The 19486-nt window shown below is 39.6% G+C and overlaps 1 protein-coding gene across 4 annotated transcripts in view; it reads left to right on the top strand.

The window, feature by feature from the left end:
- The window catches only part of PIK3R1 (phosphoinositide-3-kinase regulatory subunit 1), a 470555-nt gene that overhangs the window by 427557 nt on the left and 23512 nt on the right, over positions 1 to 19486 (top strand). For all 4 annotated transcript variants that reach the window (XM_054688102.1, XM_037529892.2, XM_054688104.1 and 1 more), the window contains 2 exons: positions 15792 to 15884; positions 16315 to 16389. In XM_054688102.1, the coding sequence (XP_054544077.1) occupies positions 15792 to 15884; positions 16315 to 16389 (168 nt within the window). The remainder of the gene's footprint in view (positions 1 to 15791; positions 15885 to 16314; positions 16390 to 19486) is intronic.

Here is a 19486-nt window from a genome sequence, read left to right on the forward strand (position 1 = left end):
TAATAATATTTTGTCTCTTTCTAATGATTTCATTCCTTGCATGTACATTGGTGTTATGTTTTCAGTGAAGATTGTGTCTGGAGGTCCATATTCAGAAGAATTTGGCTTGAAACCCAGTTAAGATCAGCTGTCTCTCTCTCTCTGATGTGATAACAGAAAGCTTTGGTCATTTCCATTTCAGGTGACTGTGTTTATCAGATCCTTCCCTAGGATGTTGGAGTTTGAGTAGGGAAAACCAGAGAGAACCGTGTGGCACTAAGTCTCATGAATTCGGGAGGAGGAGGATTAGAAATGGGACAGTGGAGGAAGAAAAATGTTACCAAATTTGGAAAGAGCTGGGGAAAGGAAAATGCAGGTGCTCAAGATAAGTCTCATATTTTTCAAATTTGCCTGGACTTTGCCCTCTTGAAGGTCAGTGCATTCACCTGGCCAGTTTCAGCTTGGTGATACAGAGTGTAGACGGTCGTGGTGCCTTAGTGCTTGCCTGTGGGGGAGGGTGTCCTCCACTCCATTCTAATATTTCTCCTCTTAGACCAAGAACTTTTGAACATTTGGGGGGAAATGAATCCCTTTATAAATTCTTTTATTGAACAGATAATCATTGATCATATTCTCTGTGTCCTGATACGATAAAATTTGGGCAGATCCAATGAGTGACGTCCCAAAACTTATATTCTCTCTTGGCAATCTTGACCCTCCTTCTCAGATGTCGGTTATGTTGGTGGAAATTTGTCTTTTTTAGCTTTTCAGTGCAAGCACTGTAGATGCTACTTTACAGCCTGCACACTTCCTCCTGAGACCCAGTTTCCTGGGTCGAGTCAGAAAGTAGCATACCAAGGTTTGACCTGCATAATCAAACCCCCAAACCATTAAAACTGACACCTTGAAAACCACCCTAACTTGCGAAACTGTCAGCGGTCTCAAGGGACAGGCTTTTTCAAACCTCTCCTTGGAAATTCAGGCTCGGGGATTCAGGCTCGGGGACCCCCCCCCCCAGCCTTCTGACTCAGTCCTTCCCCCAGAAACAACAGAGTCCAGAGATCTGAGGAGCACTCACTATAAATCTGTTCTTTTCTTGTAATCTTCCCTCAGTAATAATTTTTTTGTTTTGGTACCTTTAGCTATTCATGATATCATGTATTCTGAGCTCGGAATTAATTATTTGTCTGTCCATTTTGTGCCACCCATAAAACATTGTAAATGGGAGGGAAAAATAGCAGCTTTCCTTTTCTCAAAGGAAGGGGTTTCTGTTCTGGATTCAAGCTGGAAGCAGATATTTGAGCTGTGAAACTCATTTTTTGCCTCAAAGTGTCAGTGAGGAGCTGGGTTTCTGCTTTCCATTCCGTGTACTTGGGAAGGGGCACGCTCTCTGGCTGGGAGCAGGATGTCCAGTCCCTTGCTGCAGGAGGGAGGGCGCATGATAGCACATGCTGTCACGGACCCACCGCATCCTTGTCGAGAGCCCCAAGTCATGCTTCCAATTTAGCAGAAGCTGGAAACCCAGAATGTACTTATTAATGTCACCAACGCACTTGAGGAATGATCTGCAAGTTTTTATAAAAATGGATTCATTAAGATGTATATTTTAGAAAGAGGGCTATATTAGAGACTGAATCGAAGGATGCTGGGTTATAAAAATATGCATATACCATTGGACCATCTTATCAGGAAAAAAGAAAGATAGCTTGCCTCTGCCTCCAGTACTAGGTAGACATTTCCACCTCCTTCCCTTTTATTTTAAACTCTAGTCATTTGTCTTGTAGCCAATACTGGGCATGTAAATAATTACTGATTTTATAAATGAAATTATTGCAGCTCATATTGTCAAGATGTGAACCTAAGCAGACCTTAGATGTTCTAACTTAATAGCTGGACTGTGGCAGCCTTTCCCTGATAATGGAACCTTCTGTCAGCTGTAGTCAGCAGACTGTCTCTAGCAGGAGGTGTGCAGGCACATTTAATGCTCATTTTAAGGGTAGCCAGTAGCAGATGGAGGGCCATCAGCTGAAACCATTTCACTGACAGTGACATTTCTGAAGAACCAACTTCAGAATGGTTACTATCCTGACCCTACTTCAGGCACTGTGACAGACACGAGGGTACCTGCTTCCTAGTATTCCAGCATGTTCTTGGTGGCGCCCCCAGTTTCCCATCAACCAGGCTAAATGCCTTTATAGTACGGCTAAGCCGATGGTCCTCATCACATGCTAGACATAAAAGAATACAAAACTCTTATTGACCCTCTGGGCATGTAAGAAATATGGTTCTGTTTGTATCCTACTTTTTAGTTTTGATTTCAAAGCTAATACATCCTCCAAATAACCAAATTCACACTGAGCATAATTCAGTACTATCTAGCTGTGCTGCCCAGTGTGGGGTCCCTGTCACAAATTCCATGTCACAAGCACATCAAGCCATTAAAACATGACTGAGATGCGCTTTGAGTGTAAAAAAAGAAAAGAAAAGAAATTAAGAAGGTGAAACCTCACTGATAATTTTCGTATTGATTACATATTGAAATGATCATATTTGGGATGGATATAGCTAAACAAAAGATGCTTTTACCTCTTTCTTTTCACTGGTAACGTGGCACCTAGAAAATTTGAAATTATGTATGTGGCTTACATTTGGGCCTTACTACAAAGCACTAAAAGTCATCCTTTCCCTGAACTTCTGGTATAAACTCTACTGGTGATTATTTTATATATTCTTTTGGTTTTCTTTTCATATCCGTCTGTGTCTCTTCCGAAGTGAATGAGGACTGGGTAGAAGACAGGATCATGGACATGGCTGGTCTCACCCTGTGGTTTTTCACACATACAGAGGGTTGGTGTAACCACGGCAGGGAAGTGCTAGTCTCAGTTAGTGGGCTTTGATCAGATATGCTCACCATTTTTAGATTATCATAGAATTAGAAAAACATAGTAAATAGGGCCACTGGCCAATCCAGGAGTAGCTATTGAGTTCTCTTCTTTCTAGGTCTGTTTTTTAACTAGACAGCACTGCTTTCTCTAACTTTGTTGTCTGATTCTTGAAGGCCCCAGTCTCCAGAGTAATGGACTGGGCTGCACCAACAAAAGATGCAGCCTTTAAGAAGACTGTGCCTAAAGAACTCAGTGGAATGACAGTTAATACATAGGGATCCCTTGAAGGGAGCTGCTTTTAGGCCCTCTAAAGTAGATAATCGTCAATGTGTTAGCCATTATTAGTAGTGACATCGAGAACCCAAATATTAAGGGTAGTCTTTAGTATATATGATCCTGTATGCTTGGGGATTTTTCCATATTTTTGAGAATGTTCTCTTTTCCTAATAACTGGTAACCAGATCCCTTCAAAGGGCACAGATACACTTACAGAGATCCTGGGCTTAGAGCTGTTTCCTCTGAGTATCATGACCTCTGGTTAACCTCTTTACCCATTTTATTGCTGACGTTTGTATTCATTGACTGCACAGATCATGAGCTAACCTTGCCTGGACCCTCCCTCCTATCTCTTCGAGCCCAGTGTGAATTGTTCAGAAATATCAAAATGTTCATAAACAACTTAATTCAGAAAATTGGAAAATGGAGTATAGGAGAAAGACTCTCCCTTAGGAGAAACCAGAGGTGTTGTGGACAGAGAAGGGCCCTTGGATCCAGACCAGCGTGGGTTGTTGCCTCTGTTCCGCAAAACAGTAGTCAGATGATCTTGTGTGGTCATCTAACCTCTTGAGTCTTTCTCATATAGAAAGTAAGACTGGTGTCCTTCCTGCGACTGTCACCCTGACTCCAGGAAATGACCTAAGTGATCAGCAGTCCCAGGCCAGTGACTGTGCACCCCTTGTCTCCCCCTCCCTGGGCCCGACTTCTGTTGTTCTCAGTTTCCTAATGTCTACCTCCCCTCCAGTCAAGGCATATAGAAACCAAGTAAAGTTCCCTTCTCTGACGTGTAGTCGTCACGACTTTGAAACACATTTATTTCCAACTAACATGTAGTCAGTTGGCTTTTGGATCCACATACAGGATCCAGTGGTTAGGATCCACATACAGGAATTGGAAACATATTTCAGTCTTTTTGAATTCAGTGTTCATTCAGGCTAAGTAACGTGTCTCACTCAAAAACATTTCTTCAAAGAGACATCCTGCAGGGGAGGAGGAGGGAGAGGGATTAGAGGGAGAGAGGGAGGAGCACAGGGGACTGAGGTGATCGTGCACAGGTGCATTGGGGAAGGAAACTCTAGGGGGACTACACCTGGGGGGGAGGTGGGGGAAGCAAATATTGTTTTAAAATGAACAATGATGTAAAAAATATATATGTATGTAAAAGGCTTCCTCTCCCCTATAGGTTAAAGTAGCCCAGTGTAATAGAATCAAATTTTGCCAGTTTTCCATTTATTTGAATTCATTTAATTTATACCTCCCTCCTCACAGTAGTGAAGTAATTGTTTGGTATCATCCCCTAGGGGCCTGCTGTGATTTTTGCCAGTTTTGCAACAGCATGGTGGCTAAAGAGAATATAGAGTATTTCCAAAGTAACTCAGTAATTTTTATATTGGCCACATGACTGCTTGACTTTTACTTTCAGCTCGTTGAATTTTAAAAACTAGAAATTCTCAACCTTCTGAGGTAAACCATACCACTGAACTGATTTGAAGTGAAACCCCAGAGGTATTAAATATTTTCCCCAAAATTCCCCAGTTTGCTTGATACCTTAGAACTCATTATCCTCATCCATAGTCAAATTATTTTTCTTCTACGCATTATCATTTGGATTGTTTTTCATAGATACACCATCAAACATGCACAGGGAAGACTTTTAATAGCACTATTTTTCTTGAAGCCAGAGTCACAGAAAGGATGCAATTGTGTCATAAACCCTTTTTCAATTTTTCCGATAGAGTCCATTAAATGACATTTAAAATATTTTATGGGTTAAAATGAATGTCATCCAAAGGCTAATGCAAAAAGCGACCAATAGGGGGAAACCTAACCCAAACTTTTGGATGAAATTGCTTAATTTCTAGCCCCTTTGAAGAAATTACCCATGCTCCTATTGAAGCCAGCAAAAAACATCTGTTGTTTTATTTATAGCCACAATTTCTAAGAAGCATATTCTATAGCAGATGAAAAAGTCGTTGACAGCTCATAATTCATAAAGTTACTGAGGCCTAATCTGATAGAACAAAATGTACAAAACTCCCTCCCGTGGTTCAGGTCCTATCACTTCCCTTTCAACTGAAGATAGAAGTGGCGCAATGGAGAAGTGGAGCAGAGGTGGTTATGCTTGTTAAGAAAGCAGCATTGAGCTGGGAAAGCAGAGAGGAATACCCTGCCTTGATCCCTGATTGCTCTCCCCTCAGTGCCCAGCCGCCTGAGCCTCTGGGTACTTTTTCATTAACAACATCACAGGTATTTCCATGTCAGAGAGCCAACATTTCCCTTACCAGTCCCACCTTCAGCTGGGCTTTTTTAGCAGTGTGCTTTCTACAAACTGTTAGCGCCATCTTTTCTATCAAAAATCTAAAGCGTAGATTAAATTTACTGATTGAATAGTTCTACATCTAGATCAGGCTTAATTTTTACTTCACTCCTTTTCTTTCACCAGTTAACTCTGGTTTATTTTCCATGGCCACTTTTTTAAAGAATTATAAAAAGTGACTTTTAAACAATCATAAAAAATATAACAATTATAAAAATTTTAAACAGTTATAAAAAAAATACTCACCAAACTTGAACATACACCACCTATCTGTATTTTTTTAGCTTATTTCTAAGCATCTCTTGGGGAACATGGTCAGACTTCTTTTCATAATCCGTCTATATTTTATAGTTTGCTTCTTCTCTGTCTGTAAGACCTTCTGTGGATCACAGTTTAAACCAGCGAAGTAAAAGGTAGATTGGCACAAATAAGGCTCTGTGGCATAGTGCTGTTTATCACCCTGGACTTTTCCAAGAGTGTAGTGATAGGCTCCAACTTCAGCTCCAATTGATGCATCTAAAATTATCCTTGGAAAGAAAAGTACAACCAGAATAAGTCCAGGAATTTATTTATTACATTTCACTAATGAGCATAGTATATTGCGAGATAAGAGAGTTTATTAGCCCTCCAGAATTAACCACATTTGACTAGGGAGTGAAAGTCTATTGCCTCATTTTTTTAAAACTGATTCCTTACACAATTATTAAGGGCAATGTTTGCTCTTATCTCAAAATTGCCGCCCTTTGTTATGTAGGTATAGCTTAGCTTTGTATCAGTGAACTTTTTGAAACTCCCCTAGCTCCTTGTCGTTCTTGCCTTTATTTTTTCTTCCTAATCCTACAGGCAGTCCATGTTTTTCCTTTTTCTCCCCCATCTCCGATCACAAACACCTTAATTCCCTTCATACACGAATTAAGCACATCTCATTAATATTTCATTTGGAATCCTTTTAAATATAAATGATAAAATTTATGTTTTTATATGTGTTTGTATTTGTCAGTTATTTGCTGGGCTCTTTTCCCCACCTGATGATAATTAACCAGCATAGTATATTTGTACCTTGCTAAAAGTGAGGTTATCCAGTTATATTTAGCTGAATAAAACCCGTTACAGCCTTGGGGAAGAATGTGCTTAGTTTAGCCTTATGAGAAAATATTTAATAAATGCTGTCCTGAAAATATGTAGCCTGGCTGAGTGGACTGGCAAGGGTTCAGTCCTGATAAAGCGGAGGTGGTGGGGAGAACCTGGCCCGCCCGTCCAAGCTCAAGTTGAAAAGTTGTACCTGTTGTCACTAAAACTTGTAACTGGATGTCTCCTGTTGGAAAAGTACTTTACCATCAGCATCTTGCAAAGATTTTTAACCTTGACTCCTGGCTTTTTGCCTCCAGCCTGACATCACAAGACCTCTGCATAAGGAGGTACCAAGAATCCCAGCGTGGTTCTGGCTGGCTTTGGGATCAATCTGTTCTCTAAAATCCTAGCTTTGCCACTCAGACTGGCAGGACTTTGGACAACTTGCTTAACTTTTCTTAGCCTCGGTTTCCTCATCTGTAAAACAGGGACAATTACAATGCCTTTCACTTGGCTGTACAGAGGAAATGAGAGAGCATTTTCTGACACTAAGTGTGGAATATGTAAGAAAAAATAAAGGCAAGAATGGCAAGGAGCTAGGGGGCTTTCTTTTTGAATTAAAATGTGTTTCAAAAAGATCACTGATACAAAGCAAAGCTATACCGACATAACAAAGTGTGGCAATTTTGAGATAAAAGTAAACATCGCCCTTAATAATTGTGTAAGGAATCAGTTTTTAAGACTATGTCAGAATAGCAGTAAGTTGTCAGCATAGCCTCTACCACTGATCAATCCTCTGTCTTGATTACTGCTCAGGTATGATATCAGGTCTAACTGTGCTTGATAGCGCCACCTCCCAGGCACCTATGACATCTGCTGAAATAGGTTTGGATGTGGAGGCCACGTGATCTGGTCTGACCAGCCTGTGGAGCACAGAGCATTGGGTCAACACTTATCAGTATGAAGATTTTTGTTGGGACTCTGTTTCCCACAATGATTTGGATTTCCTCTATGTGTCTGGCAGGATCACCCTCATTCCTTGCTGTGTGGTCCCAAGACTGTGGTCCTGGGAGTTTGTTGGAAATGTAGACTACCCAAACCTCACCTCAACCTACTGATTCACATTAAAGCTTAGGAAGCACTCCCCTAAACTGCTGCCCTTGGGTCTATTCTGACACAGAGGATATTTACTGAGTACCTATAGAATCTGTATTTGATAAGGATTTTTCTAGACATGAAGTTTCTTTCCACTCTTTGGGTGTAGTGTCCCTGTATTAGGCAGCTCCCGCTGCTGTGACAAAATGCCATAAAGTGACTGAAACAAATTTGTTTCTCGGTTCAGATGTCTCCAAGTCTAAGATCCAGGTGCCAGCCTGGCTGGAGTCTGGTGAGGACTCTCTTTTGACCTGCCTTCTATGTTCTCACGTGGCAGAGAAGGGGAGTCTCTGGTGTCTGTTCTTATGTGGACACTGATTCTGTAACGATGGCCCAATCTTCTTGATGTCTGTCATTCAAACCTAATTGTCTTCCAAAGGTGCTATAGCCAAACACTATCACACTGGGAATTGAGCCTCCAACATAAGGATTTGGAATACGGACTGAATTAGCAGTTCCCTCCATGGCAATTGATTTCTGCAACTTATTTTGAAATGCATTAAAAAAAAAAAAAAAAAGGTGGATGAGTGGACATATATGTAATGAGACAAATTTAGTAAAATGTTAATTATAAAATCTAGAATGAGGATTTATGGGCATACTTTACAGCTCATTCAGCTTTTGGGTATGTTTAAAACAACGGGGAAAAAGTGCTGCTCTCTGTAGTTTTCAGAATGGAATCTGGTGATTCTTTTCTCCTCTGATTTCCATCCAGGTTTTCTCCAAACTGCCTGTTCTGCTTAGCTGGACTCATTTGCCTCCTTGGCAGTTCCTGGCTCTGTTTGCACTCTCCTTGGTCAGCCAGCATCCTGCTCCTGTGCTGCTAGTGAAGTTCCAGGCTGGAGGAAAATGCTGCTTTCTGGTTTCTAGTTTCGCCAGTAACAACTTTCTGAGCAGTTCCTCTCTTGCCTCTGCCCTGTCCTGATCAGGGAACCTTTCAGTGCTTATCAGATCGGGGCTGCTTACACTGCATTTACACCTTATTATTTTAAAGCATTTCCAAAGTGACATTCGATGTGTTTGACTGTGAAATCTGTGGTCAGATGTGAGCAGAAGGAATGAGTGCTCCTTAACGGTGAGGGTGACAGTGTGACCCACTTGGAGCACCCCGCCCCCGCCCTTCCTCTTGTTATTAACAGGGGCTCCCATTGCTTTCTCTTCATGATCTCAGTTATCTGCATTTCAAATTTTTTTTTATAATTTTTTTTAAGATTTATTCATTTATTTTACACAAGAACCGGGGTACAGGCCAGATGCGCGGGAGGGTGAGAGAGGATTCGCCAGAGACAGAGCGGGGAACAGAACAGGCACACGGACAAAATACACTGCTGAGGGGAGCAGCAGGTGCGACAGGAGAGATTTGCCACGCCAAGTGGAACCCTCGCCGGCCGGCCGGGATCGAACCGGCACTGCAGAGGTTGTGGACAACTTCACAGTGTGACGCTCAACCGCCTGTGCCACCAGGGGAGGCCCATCATTTCAAAATATTTCACAGTGAGGGAGAAAGTACTGACTTGTGTATTTTGGGGAAATTGCAGGAACTGGCAATATCAGTTTAACTTTACTTGAACATAGTAAAAGGTGTAGCTACCCACTTGTGGTTCATGCACCAAATAGCTGTGTGTCACTTAACATCCCTCACACAGTTACCCTTTAAGAAAGGGAGCCTTGGCAGGAAATCTATACACTGGTGGAAACATGTCCAGGTTAAACTTAAGGGCACTAATTACAAGCCTTGTGGCTTTGACCGTGTTACTTACTTCTCCATGTCTATTTTCTCACCTTTCAGTTGAAGGTAATAAGGACAATATGTCTTTGAACTGTGATGAAAATCTGTCTAAAATATTTAGTGTGGCTCCTAATTGATGTTTAGTAATAGTCATTTGTTCACGTATTCATTCAACAAACAGTGGTGCACCCATGTGTATCTCACATGATTTTACCTTCTTTCCTTCCTTCTTTCCTTTATCAGGCCTCTTGGTCACACTCCATTTGAAATTGTTCTGAGCCAACAGACCAAAAGACCAACTTCCCTTATAAATCTTTAGCCTCTGAAATCCTGTAGGCTCAATTCTAAAGGTTTTTCCTGGTGGGAGGAAGTGGAGTCCTTTTATTCCCCATTTTAATTTGCTGTACATTATAAATTGTGGTCTTTAAATCAAACTCTAATTGAGGCAGTAAGAACCTCAATTAATTAGACTAGCTTGTCAAAAATTAGACTAGCTTGTCAGTGTAATCCTGCATTTTAGGTCTCTCTTAGAGGCTTCAGCTAAGGCCATCAGAAGCACAGCTGTAATGTCTACTTATATTTAATAGAATCATTGCTTACTGTTTCCTATACCAGTCTATTGCCTAGCTAGAAAACTAAATGGGCAGAGGAGATCAGGTCCCTTGCGTTTGTTTTTAAGTTGTGGAACAGAAAAAATAAGTGGGAAAAGATAGATTTTAAGATGTTAAAGACTTAGATTAGGGGTATTGGAAGATTCGCAAGTTTCTGTTTAAATCTGTTGACAACTCTTTTAATTCCTTCCAGGTAGTTATTTCTGAAAATAATGTAGTTATGTCTGCAGATTTACTTTCACCTCTCCTCTTCATACTTCCATTTTCAGTTGCCCCTACTTTTTCTTCTTTCTCATCTACCAAAATAATTACACCAGGTTCAATAGCGATGCAACTTCATTTTCTATTGCATTCAGAAAATGGAAGTAAATAATGCAAATAAATTAGGATGGTAGTCCTTATAGAAGGAAATAATGTGATATGTTAGATGTGATTTTTGAAAAGATTGTGTGATGGTAAAGAGAAGGAAAGGCAAAATGCTGGTGTCTACCCTGTCAAATATGCTTCCAGTGTGTCACCTTAAGAAAGTATTGTGAATTCTATCTTAATTGTAGTTTCTTATCTTAACTTTGCCATTGCAATTAGGTGTTTAAAAAAGTCTGTGTGCAAGAATGATAATAAAAATGATTGTATGAATAATTCTAAATTATTAACACCAACCCATTTGTGCTTTCTATAGTCTGGGCACTGTCTCTAAGCTAACCATGCTCATTTATAATATTCATTTAATTCTTATTATATTCATAATTATTCCCATTTTACAGACAAAGAGGATTCAAGTTAATTAACATGCCCAAGATTATACTCAGTAAGTGGTAAAAACAGCATTAAAATGTAAGCAGGCATCTTTGGCTATAAACCTTTTTTATTATCGTTACTCGACTGAAGATTAGACAGGTATGTTCCAAAATTAAGAAACCCATAATCGGGGGGGAGGGGGTGCTTTGTTTTTTAGTGTTTTTAGCTATCTCATCTTCCCACATTTTTTAGGGTTTTTGACCATATACCTTATGAAATTTAACAACTCAGTATGAACCTTTATAGGTAGAAAGTAGGAACATGCCTGTAAGGTTTATTTAAGAAAGGTATTGGAATTTGTTAAATTTTTGCCCACCAACATGTATATTTTTCATTTGAAATAATGAGAGATTGTTTCAGACAAAAATAAAGCTTTGATTCAGCAACAGTGAATAAACAAACATCTTGATTTAATATTTATCCACACTTTGCATATATGCTTTCTTTTCTGTGTATTTGGATTACATTTTAAAAGGTAAGTGGCAGTTTTTCATACACTTTTAAACTGCTCCCATCAGTAATGAAATACTTGGCTTGCACAGTCACTGGAGTCCCAGAATTTCAGCTTAAACTTTCCACTTGTCCCTGCCAGGCACTAACTCTAAAATATCCTTTTTTTTTTAAATGGAGAACGTCTCCAAAAGGTGCAGCTGTGTGCTGGTTTCATCTTGCACTTTGCAGCAGAACTGGCACCATTAACTCGAGGAATGCCATCATCTCCCACACACCGCTGGTGCCCGGGGACTGTGCAGGCCTGTCCATGCCAGTGGTTTGGGAAGGGTCTAACTTTGGAGAAGACTTTCTTCTCTTACTTCCCTGGTGATTGGTTGTCACCAGGGCAAGGAGGAGAAAATAGAACAGTGGAAAATGCAGCATCTGATGTGTCATCAAAAATTCTTGCTACAACCGGAGATACCGGATCTAGTCAGTGTTGAAGATTGATTCCTCTTTTCTTCTGAAACAATGCATGTTCTGGCTTCACCCACTTTTAGACCCTTCCACTGTTCTTTCTTTTCTCCTCTCTTCCTTAAGTAAAACTGATTCCTTTTGACGAAAAATGATTCCGCCAAATGAAAAATTGGTGTTGGATTGTAGTAGAGGAATCTATACAGATTTACCCAGATTCTAAAGAGTGAATAGACCTGGTTCTCCAGACTTACACACTGGCTACAGCAGGATTCAAAATCAAAGAACCCTCGTGCAGGTATAAAAATCTATCTGGAAAATAGAATCTGATGAGAACTTACATGTATGTAAACTGTATGAGGATCCTGCTCTCTTAGTTTGTGATTTATGTTGTAGGCTCCACAGATCATCTCTGTATCTTGTTTCTTTTTTTTTTTAGTTCTGTTATATTTTGTCTTATAGAGCTCTATGATGTGGTACCAAGTCATAGCTTTCCAAGAATAACTTGTCAAATTTGGTAGTTCCTAACGATTGGCATTTCCTGTTAGAATTCCTTAAAATGGAGCCTAATAGAAAAACAAATGTTAACCTGGTATATTAAAAAAAAAGAAAAGGAATAGTTGATTTTAGTATTGTTGAAATTTTTAACATTCTACCTGGGAATACTTTTTAGACTTTCACTGCTAATTGATCTTAAAGTAGAAAATGTGAATTTTAAAAACTTCTTGGGTAGGGCACCCACGTTGCCTATGTTTACATATTTTAAAGGGGAAATGGATTCAATCACAGACATTGTACCAGGGTGTAGGAAATCCTTGAATTGTTATTTTTTTTTAAATCTCTCCTTGTAAAATTTACCTTTTAAAACTTATTGCAAAACGTTGCTTGGTTGTGATGATTCATACATTTGGGTGTAAAGACTTTTTTCCAATATTAAATATTTTGTTGAAAATGCACTCAGTATGTTACAATGACTACTAATGGCTAGTTTTTTTTTCCTCTTAATGTAGCCTAAGTAAAGTGCTTGAAAAAGTTCTCCTGTTACGAATACCTGGTAGCTAGTACAAGACTTTTTAGGTACACCATGTAACATTTGTACAGTGAAACAAATGTTAATTTCTGGCTCAAGATCACTGAAGATAACTGCCCTTTTTTTTTTTTTTTTTTGCCTAAGAAGCATTGAAAAGACTAAGGAGAGAAAGTTTTATATTTTGTTTCTTCTTTGGTGTGAAGTGAAGAATAGAGATAGAAACTCTTTTATAAGTGGTATTTGCCAGTTGAAGTAATAGAACTAAGTGCAGTGCATATTTCAGTCACAATCTGATGAATTCTTAATTTAACTTTCATATTTGCCTGCAGAAACTATTGTTTTGATAAGATTCTGGAAGGAGATTAGCCTTTGTTAAGTAATTCCATTTTTGGTTGCCAACCTTAAAGATTTCTTTTATTTGAAAAATGCTTGTGTAATTTTTGAGGAGGAGAAAGAGCAACTGGGCATGTTTGTTATCGAAGTGTGATGTGGATATGTTAAGTTTGTATATTTATTATTGAGTCTCTAGGTTTGTTTGTTTGTTTTTGCCTGTTGGCATGTAAGACCTGTAAGTTTGAGTAGGCTACAGAGATACTGCTGTTGATCTTAAAGATATTTCTCTTCTTTTCTATTTTCCTGCTATTACATGTGCTTACAGGATGATGTTTCATTTTGTTCAGTGTAGAAGTCATTTATGGGAGAGGATATTTTTGTCACTTGGTAAACTAAGGCAGAGGGAAATGAGTTTACAGTTTTTATCAGAGGAAATAAAACGGCATGCTTTTTCACTTTATGGTGTTTCTTCTTTTATTTTATAAGGTTTTTAATTAAAAAGATTCTTTGAACCTCTCAAGGTCTTCATCTTTTAAATGCTCTTAACATTTAGAAATTTGGAGGCTGGTATTGCTAGACTTTTTTAGGAAGTCACTCGTGTGAATTTGTTTGTCACAATAGTACGTCCTGAAAATTATTAACCCCAAACAGATTATAAGCATCATTCCTGGACTTCTGATTCTGGGGGTGTGCAGTGGTAGCCAGAAACATGTATTCCTAACATATTCTCCAGATGATTACAGGCTCAGGCAGTGTGGGAAACAACCAGAGAAAGTGCCCCCCCCCTCCAGCTCTGCGCAGCCATTTCCAGAAAGAGTGGCACATCCTCCTGCCTTTATGAAGTCCAAATGTGTTCAGTCATACAGGGAACTGAGTGGTAAACTTTGCATGCCCTGAGTTCAGATATTGAGTGCCCTGTGTCAGATGCTCTGTCCTCGGGGAAAGCTTTAGAGTGGGGTCTTTGTGGCACAAAGCCAACTCACGAATCTTTCATCTGCTATTGACAAAATTTGCCCTTGCTTAGCCTATAGAACTGTGCTTACCAATGCCTTGGTCAGTAGCCACTTATAGTTCTTTAGAGCTCTTTAAATGTAAATCAATAAAAATGTAAAATTCAGTTCCTCACTCACAATAGCCACATTTCAAATGCTCATGAGCCATGTGCCTGGTCATTGCTTTATTAGATAGTACAGTTAGTAGAACATTGTTTTCACAGAAAGTTCTGTTGGACAAGGCTGCTGCATAATTGTCTTTCATAATTTAGCTCTTCTTTGATCCTGGGAGTTGCAGTGGTTAATTGAGTCAGGTCACAAGATCACATGTAACTGTTTATCACAGGGCATATTGCAAACTGGAAAGGTCTTAGACGACAGGGTTTAGGGTTTGCAAAGTGACATAACTCATCCTCAGTTCTTTGAGGGCAGAATTTAGTAACATAATTTTATTCTTTTATCATGACTCTGTCGCTGTATGCTGACTCATTAAGAGGATCTTAATTATAAATTTGCTTTAATGCGATATATGGCTTATAAGGAATCATGCCACTGAAATCTCGTTGGGTCCAATTATAAATATTTAATCTTTTTTACATTTTATTAGCTGTTCTTAGACAAGAGCACAGTGTGATAAACCTTCAGTGTCTGAAAAGTTGTTTACTGATGACTAATGAACAGTGTGTACATGCAGTAATTTCATAAACACTATCATCGACTTATCCTTTGCAGTTTGAGAAATTTGAGGTGAATATATTTAGCTCCCTCTTCTGGTATTGAGAGAAAGATATTTTCATTTAAAATGGTTTCGTATATTTTTGGAGTGAGAATACAGTCAATGTAACGTTAAAGGGTATTATTTGTGAATGGCATCCAATTAGATTTGTTCTTTTGTATCATTGCGCTTGGTGGGATATGTAAATGAGGCATGGAAAACCAATTTATGAAAGTCGAGGTTTCTGATAGTAGGTCCACAGAGGGATTTAATTTGAGCAGCCAGTGGACATTCATTTGGCTTCTATATCTGATACTAGGCCCATGCCTGACACCTCTGGGACCTGGGACAAGAGTACAAAAGGATGCCCAAGCTCCCTGTGTCTTAACTAGTTTAAATTAGAAATCATGTTAACAAACTGTCCATTAGAATGTGCCCTAGCCTCCTGCCTGGGCAGTCCAGTCCTTCATAATCACCAGGAAGCAATTTTTTCATTTAGATGTCCTGGGCCCCTCAGATTTCCACCCCAGAGCATGGTGTTAAGGGGAGAGCTGACCTCAGCCTGTCCCTGGCTTTCCCTGACATTTCCAAGGTCTTGACATCCAAACTCCCTTCCATGCAGTCTCAGCTCCAGTCAGAGCCCAGGATTGCACCCCCGCACAAAGGTCTGTTGTGAGAAGGATTGACCTGGGGAAGAAGCCACTGGGACTAGGACTTTTGGGTAAGTTTACTTGAGTGTGTCCTAGGAGATAAGTTGGCATGTCCACCGAGCCCCCAAAACTCATCACACTGGAGGGAGAACTCAGCTAGAGGAGAGCCAGAGAGGAGCCTCCAAAAGCACCAGGCCCAGCACAGGAGTTGCTCTTGCTCAGACCTGAGTTTATGACTGTCAGACATAACTCAATTATTTTGTATTTCAGTGTGCTTCATTGTTCTCTAACGCAGTCGATGTCCCCTAAGTTAAATGTAATCATAGGATTTTGTTTATTTGCAGCTTTGACTCTTCCGGATCTTGCAGAACAGTTTGCTCCTCCTGACATTGCTCCACCTCTTCTTATCAAGCTAGTGGAAGCCATTGAAAAGAAAGGTAATCAGACTGATAGAGGGAGGCAGTTACTTGTCCTAGGCTTTCGTGTTTATTAGAATTTCGGTCCATCTCTTGGGCTCATGAAATTCATTCTTGCTGCCTGTGCTAGAGACACACACTATGTGGAGCTCTGTCCTGGGGAAATAATCCGGTCTGTGATTTCTAACTCTAGATTAGCATGTAGTTATTGTATGGAAATGATTATATTTTCCATAATTTAATAAATGTAATTAACATGCTCCTTAGTGGGCGGATGATTTCGCCAAAATTATTGACATGCCAGATAAGATTAATAGTAGGAGTTGACTTCCAAGAATATTTGTTACATCTAGAATAGATACTGGATGGAAACTGGAATGTCTTTCTGGCAGCAGGCTCACAGGTCCTCAGAGAGCTGTATTTTGCATACTCAGTCTGTTTTGTGTCCTAGGTCTGGAATGTTCAACTCTATACAGAACACAGAGCTCCAGCAACCCAGCAGAATTACGACAGCTTCTTGATTGTGGTGAGTGTCTTGGAGTTAGAAGTACAAATGGGAAGGACAGTTGTTACCTTTCTACATCAGGTAAAATACAAAAACACTCAGACTTCTTGCGTTCTGAGTTTGAAGGGAGCCCAGATACCTTGTACAGTTCCCTCCGCCCTATTACGGTAACAGTGTAAATCTTTGCAGACCTTTGATGTTTGTCTCCTGGCTTGGGGTGTGTGTGCATGCCTGCCTGCAGGCACGTTGAATGTCATGACAGCCCAGGAGCCTCTGGGTCCTGCAGGAATTGCAGAGGAGAGATACAGCCTCTTGGGATCTGTCTGGCTCTACATGCCTACCACCTTCCCCTGACCCTGCAGCTGGCTGCATCAAATTCATCTGGATCAGTTTAAAAAATGTTTATAAGTCTATGTTATTTAACAAATGTCTCTTCTGACCTTTTCCCTTTCCCTTTCATTTTGTTCTTGCTTTCTCCCTTCTTCTTCTCTTTGCTTCTTCATGCCATATTTACATTAAGCAACTTCATGATATTATTATATTCAGAGTATGTTCATAAATCAACTCCATGGGGGAAAAAAAAAAAACCTCTAACTTTTAGCATTTGCCCATTTCCATGGTGTAAATAGTCCTACTATGGTCAGTTTCAAGCTACCAAACCGGTCAGCGATGAATTGAGCACAGTTGGCACTTGTGTGCCAATACAAACCAGCTCTAGCACAGCCCTGGTTAAATGACATCAATTATTTGTCCCCTCCCCTCTTGGCCAAACAAAAACAGCAAAATACTGTTCAAGTGTGAATAAATTTCCTTGCCATCATCCCAGTAGGTCATGTTCTATATCAACCTAAAGAATCTCCCAGATCCTTCATTCCCTCCCAATACCTGAACAAATAATAATAATTTCCTATCTCACATATTTTAACTGAATTTGCATGTCTGAACCACAAAGAATAAAAACCCAGTTTGGGAAGACGCTCTTCGAAATGTATAATTGTGCAAAGAATGCCCACATGATACTTAATAAATGAAATTTTGAAGTGTAAGGCAACTTCAAAGTGAGGCAGCTTATGAAATTTTCTAGAAAAGATGTTTCTGGGGAAAAAAAAGAAGGAGATTAGATCTTTATCTGTAAATAGTTTCACTTGAAATGCACCACCCACATGCTTGAAGCTTTTAAAAAGGGTTTTCAACTTTTATTTTTCTTTTGTACATGGAAATCAATCTCACACACTTACCAGGCTTGTCTTCTTTGTTATTGAGTCTCCTGTCCCATCCACAGGGCAGGTCACTGGAAACTGACTGGCAGAAATCTTAAGGTGAAAGAGTTATTTTTCTTTATTTTTAACAGTTTCACCGGGATGTTAAGAAAACACAGACTTTTGTCCTTAGCCAATTGAAATATATATATGTATGTTTTGGTCAGAGAACTGGTCAAATTGTACATGCTAGAAGACACAGGAAATGCTTAGATATCAGAGACGGATGAAATGGGAGCTATTTGAGAAACAGTGGTTAAGTTTGCAAATGTGACCAAATACAAAATGATGCAATTATTTTTAAAAAACAGTCTTCACACCACTGGTAAGATGGAATAAAAAACCAAATTCACGTCAGCAATAGACTTTGACAGCTTTCCTTCTCCACTTGAGATCAAAACACATGTAGAAAACTGGTTTCATTTGGACTCCGTGTTATCAAAGTGAATTTTGTGGCCAGAAAAGAGTAAACATTATCTAAATTTAGAAATAGATCTCCAGGACTGTTTGCAACCTGAGGATTGCAAACTTGAGGATTTTTCAGGTCATAAAATATTATAAAATAATCCTGGAGGAAGCTCAGAAATAAATCACTTAATATTTAAAAAAAAGAAAAGAAAAGAAAAAAACCCCCACTATAAAACACCCATAGCTTTTAACAAGCTCTGTGAATGGCCAGTGTCTGAAAAGGACAGACATGGGGGACAACAGCCCCCCTTTATTGGCACCTACTAAGTTCTTTTATCTTGCCCACATATTAACCTTGTGATATAAATACTGGTTTCTTCTCCGTGGCAAAGCTGTGACTTGCATCCAAAATGTTCTGATTCCAAAAGTCTTTATTTTTTCCCCCCTACTATAGCACATTAAAATGAATTCTTTGTTTTCTTGTCTCATTTGACTTGTAATGGTATAAATTTTCTCCTGATACTTTTTTTGTTTCTCTTAACTGAATCAGGCTTTTTCAACCTGAGCACTGTTGACAATTTAGTCTGAGTAATTCCTTGTTGGATGACTTGGGAGTCGGGGGGGAGGGTTCCCTGTGTATTGTAAGATGTTATAGCCCTTGCCTCTACCCACTCAGTGCCAGTAGCATCTTCCCCCACTTGTGACAATCAAAAATTTCTCCAGACATTGCCAGATTTCTCCTGAGGGTAAGGGTAGGGCAGTAAAAGTAAAAATGCCACTGAGAACTACTAATGTAAATGGAGATCAATTGGAGAGAGAAATTCATTCTAGCAGGAAGAGGGGTGAAAAGTTGCAGAATATTTACTGTTTCCATGTCATGAGTATCCTCAGTGAAAGGTAGGGTGAAAGAGGATGTAAAATCTCTCAACCCAGACCTCAAGAGTACGTAGCTCTTACCTAGCTAGCTTCAAAAGTCATTTTCTGTAAGTCAGCGCTAGAAGAGCATGTTTAAGTAGTTTTAATGCAGAAAAAGAGACTTGGAGAACAAAGGTCAGAAGCCCCAAGGAACTTTGGAAGTTACAGTAAAAAATAGAACACACTATGTCCTCGACTCTAGTGGAATTTAATATAAGATGAATTTATCCCAAGATCATATAGGGTTATTGCATTCAATGACTAAAAAAGTCTCTAGAGGATGCCTCATAAGTTAGAGAAGGGTGAATTTGGTTAATTACTCTAAGGACTTTTTATAGTTCTGTCCACGAACATTTCACAAGCACATTCTACATGCTGAGCACCGAGGGATGCGAGGAGGGCAGGTCAGAGCCACAGTCCATGCCCTTGAGGCGCTCAGTCTCCTAAGGAGACAGGTAATTACCATCCTGTCTATATGGTATCAGAGAGCACCCTGGCTGGCTAGCCTGCTCTCACAGAGAAGGCAACAAAACCCT

The sequence above is a fragment of the Talpa occidentalis genome, unplaced genomic scaffold (assembly GCF_014898055.3).
Source record: "Talpa occidentalis isolate TD23 unplaced genomic scaffold, MPIMG_talOcc4v2.1 talOcc4.6, whole genome shotgun sequence".
Classification (NCBI taxonomy): domain Eukaryota; kingdom Metazoa; phylum Chordata; class Mammalia; order Eulipotyphla; family Talpidae; genus Talpa; species Talpa occidentalis.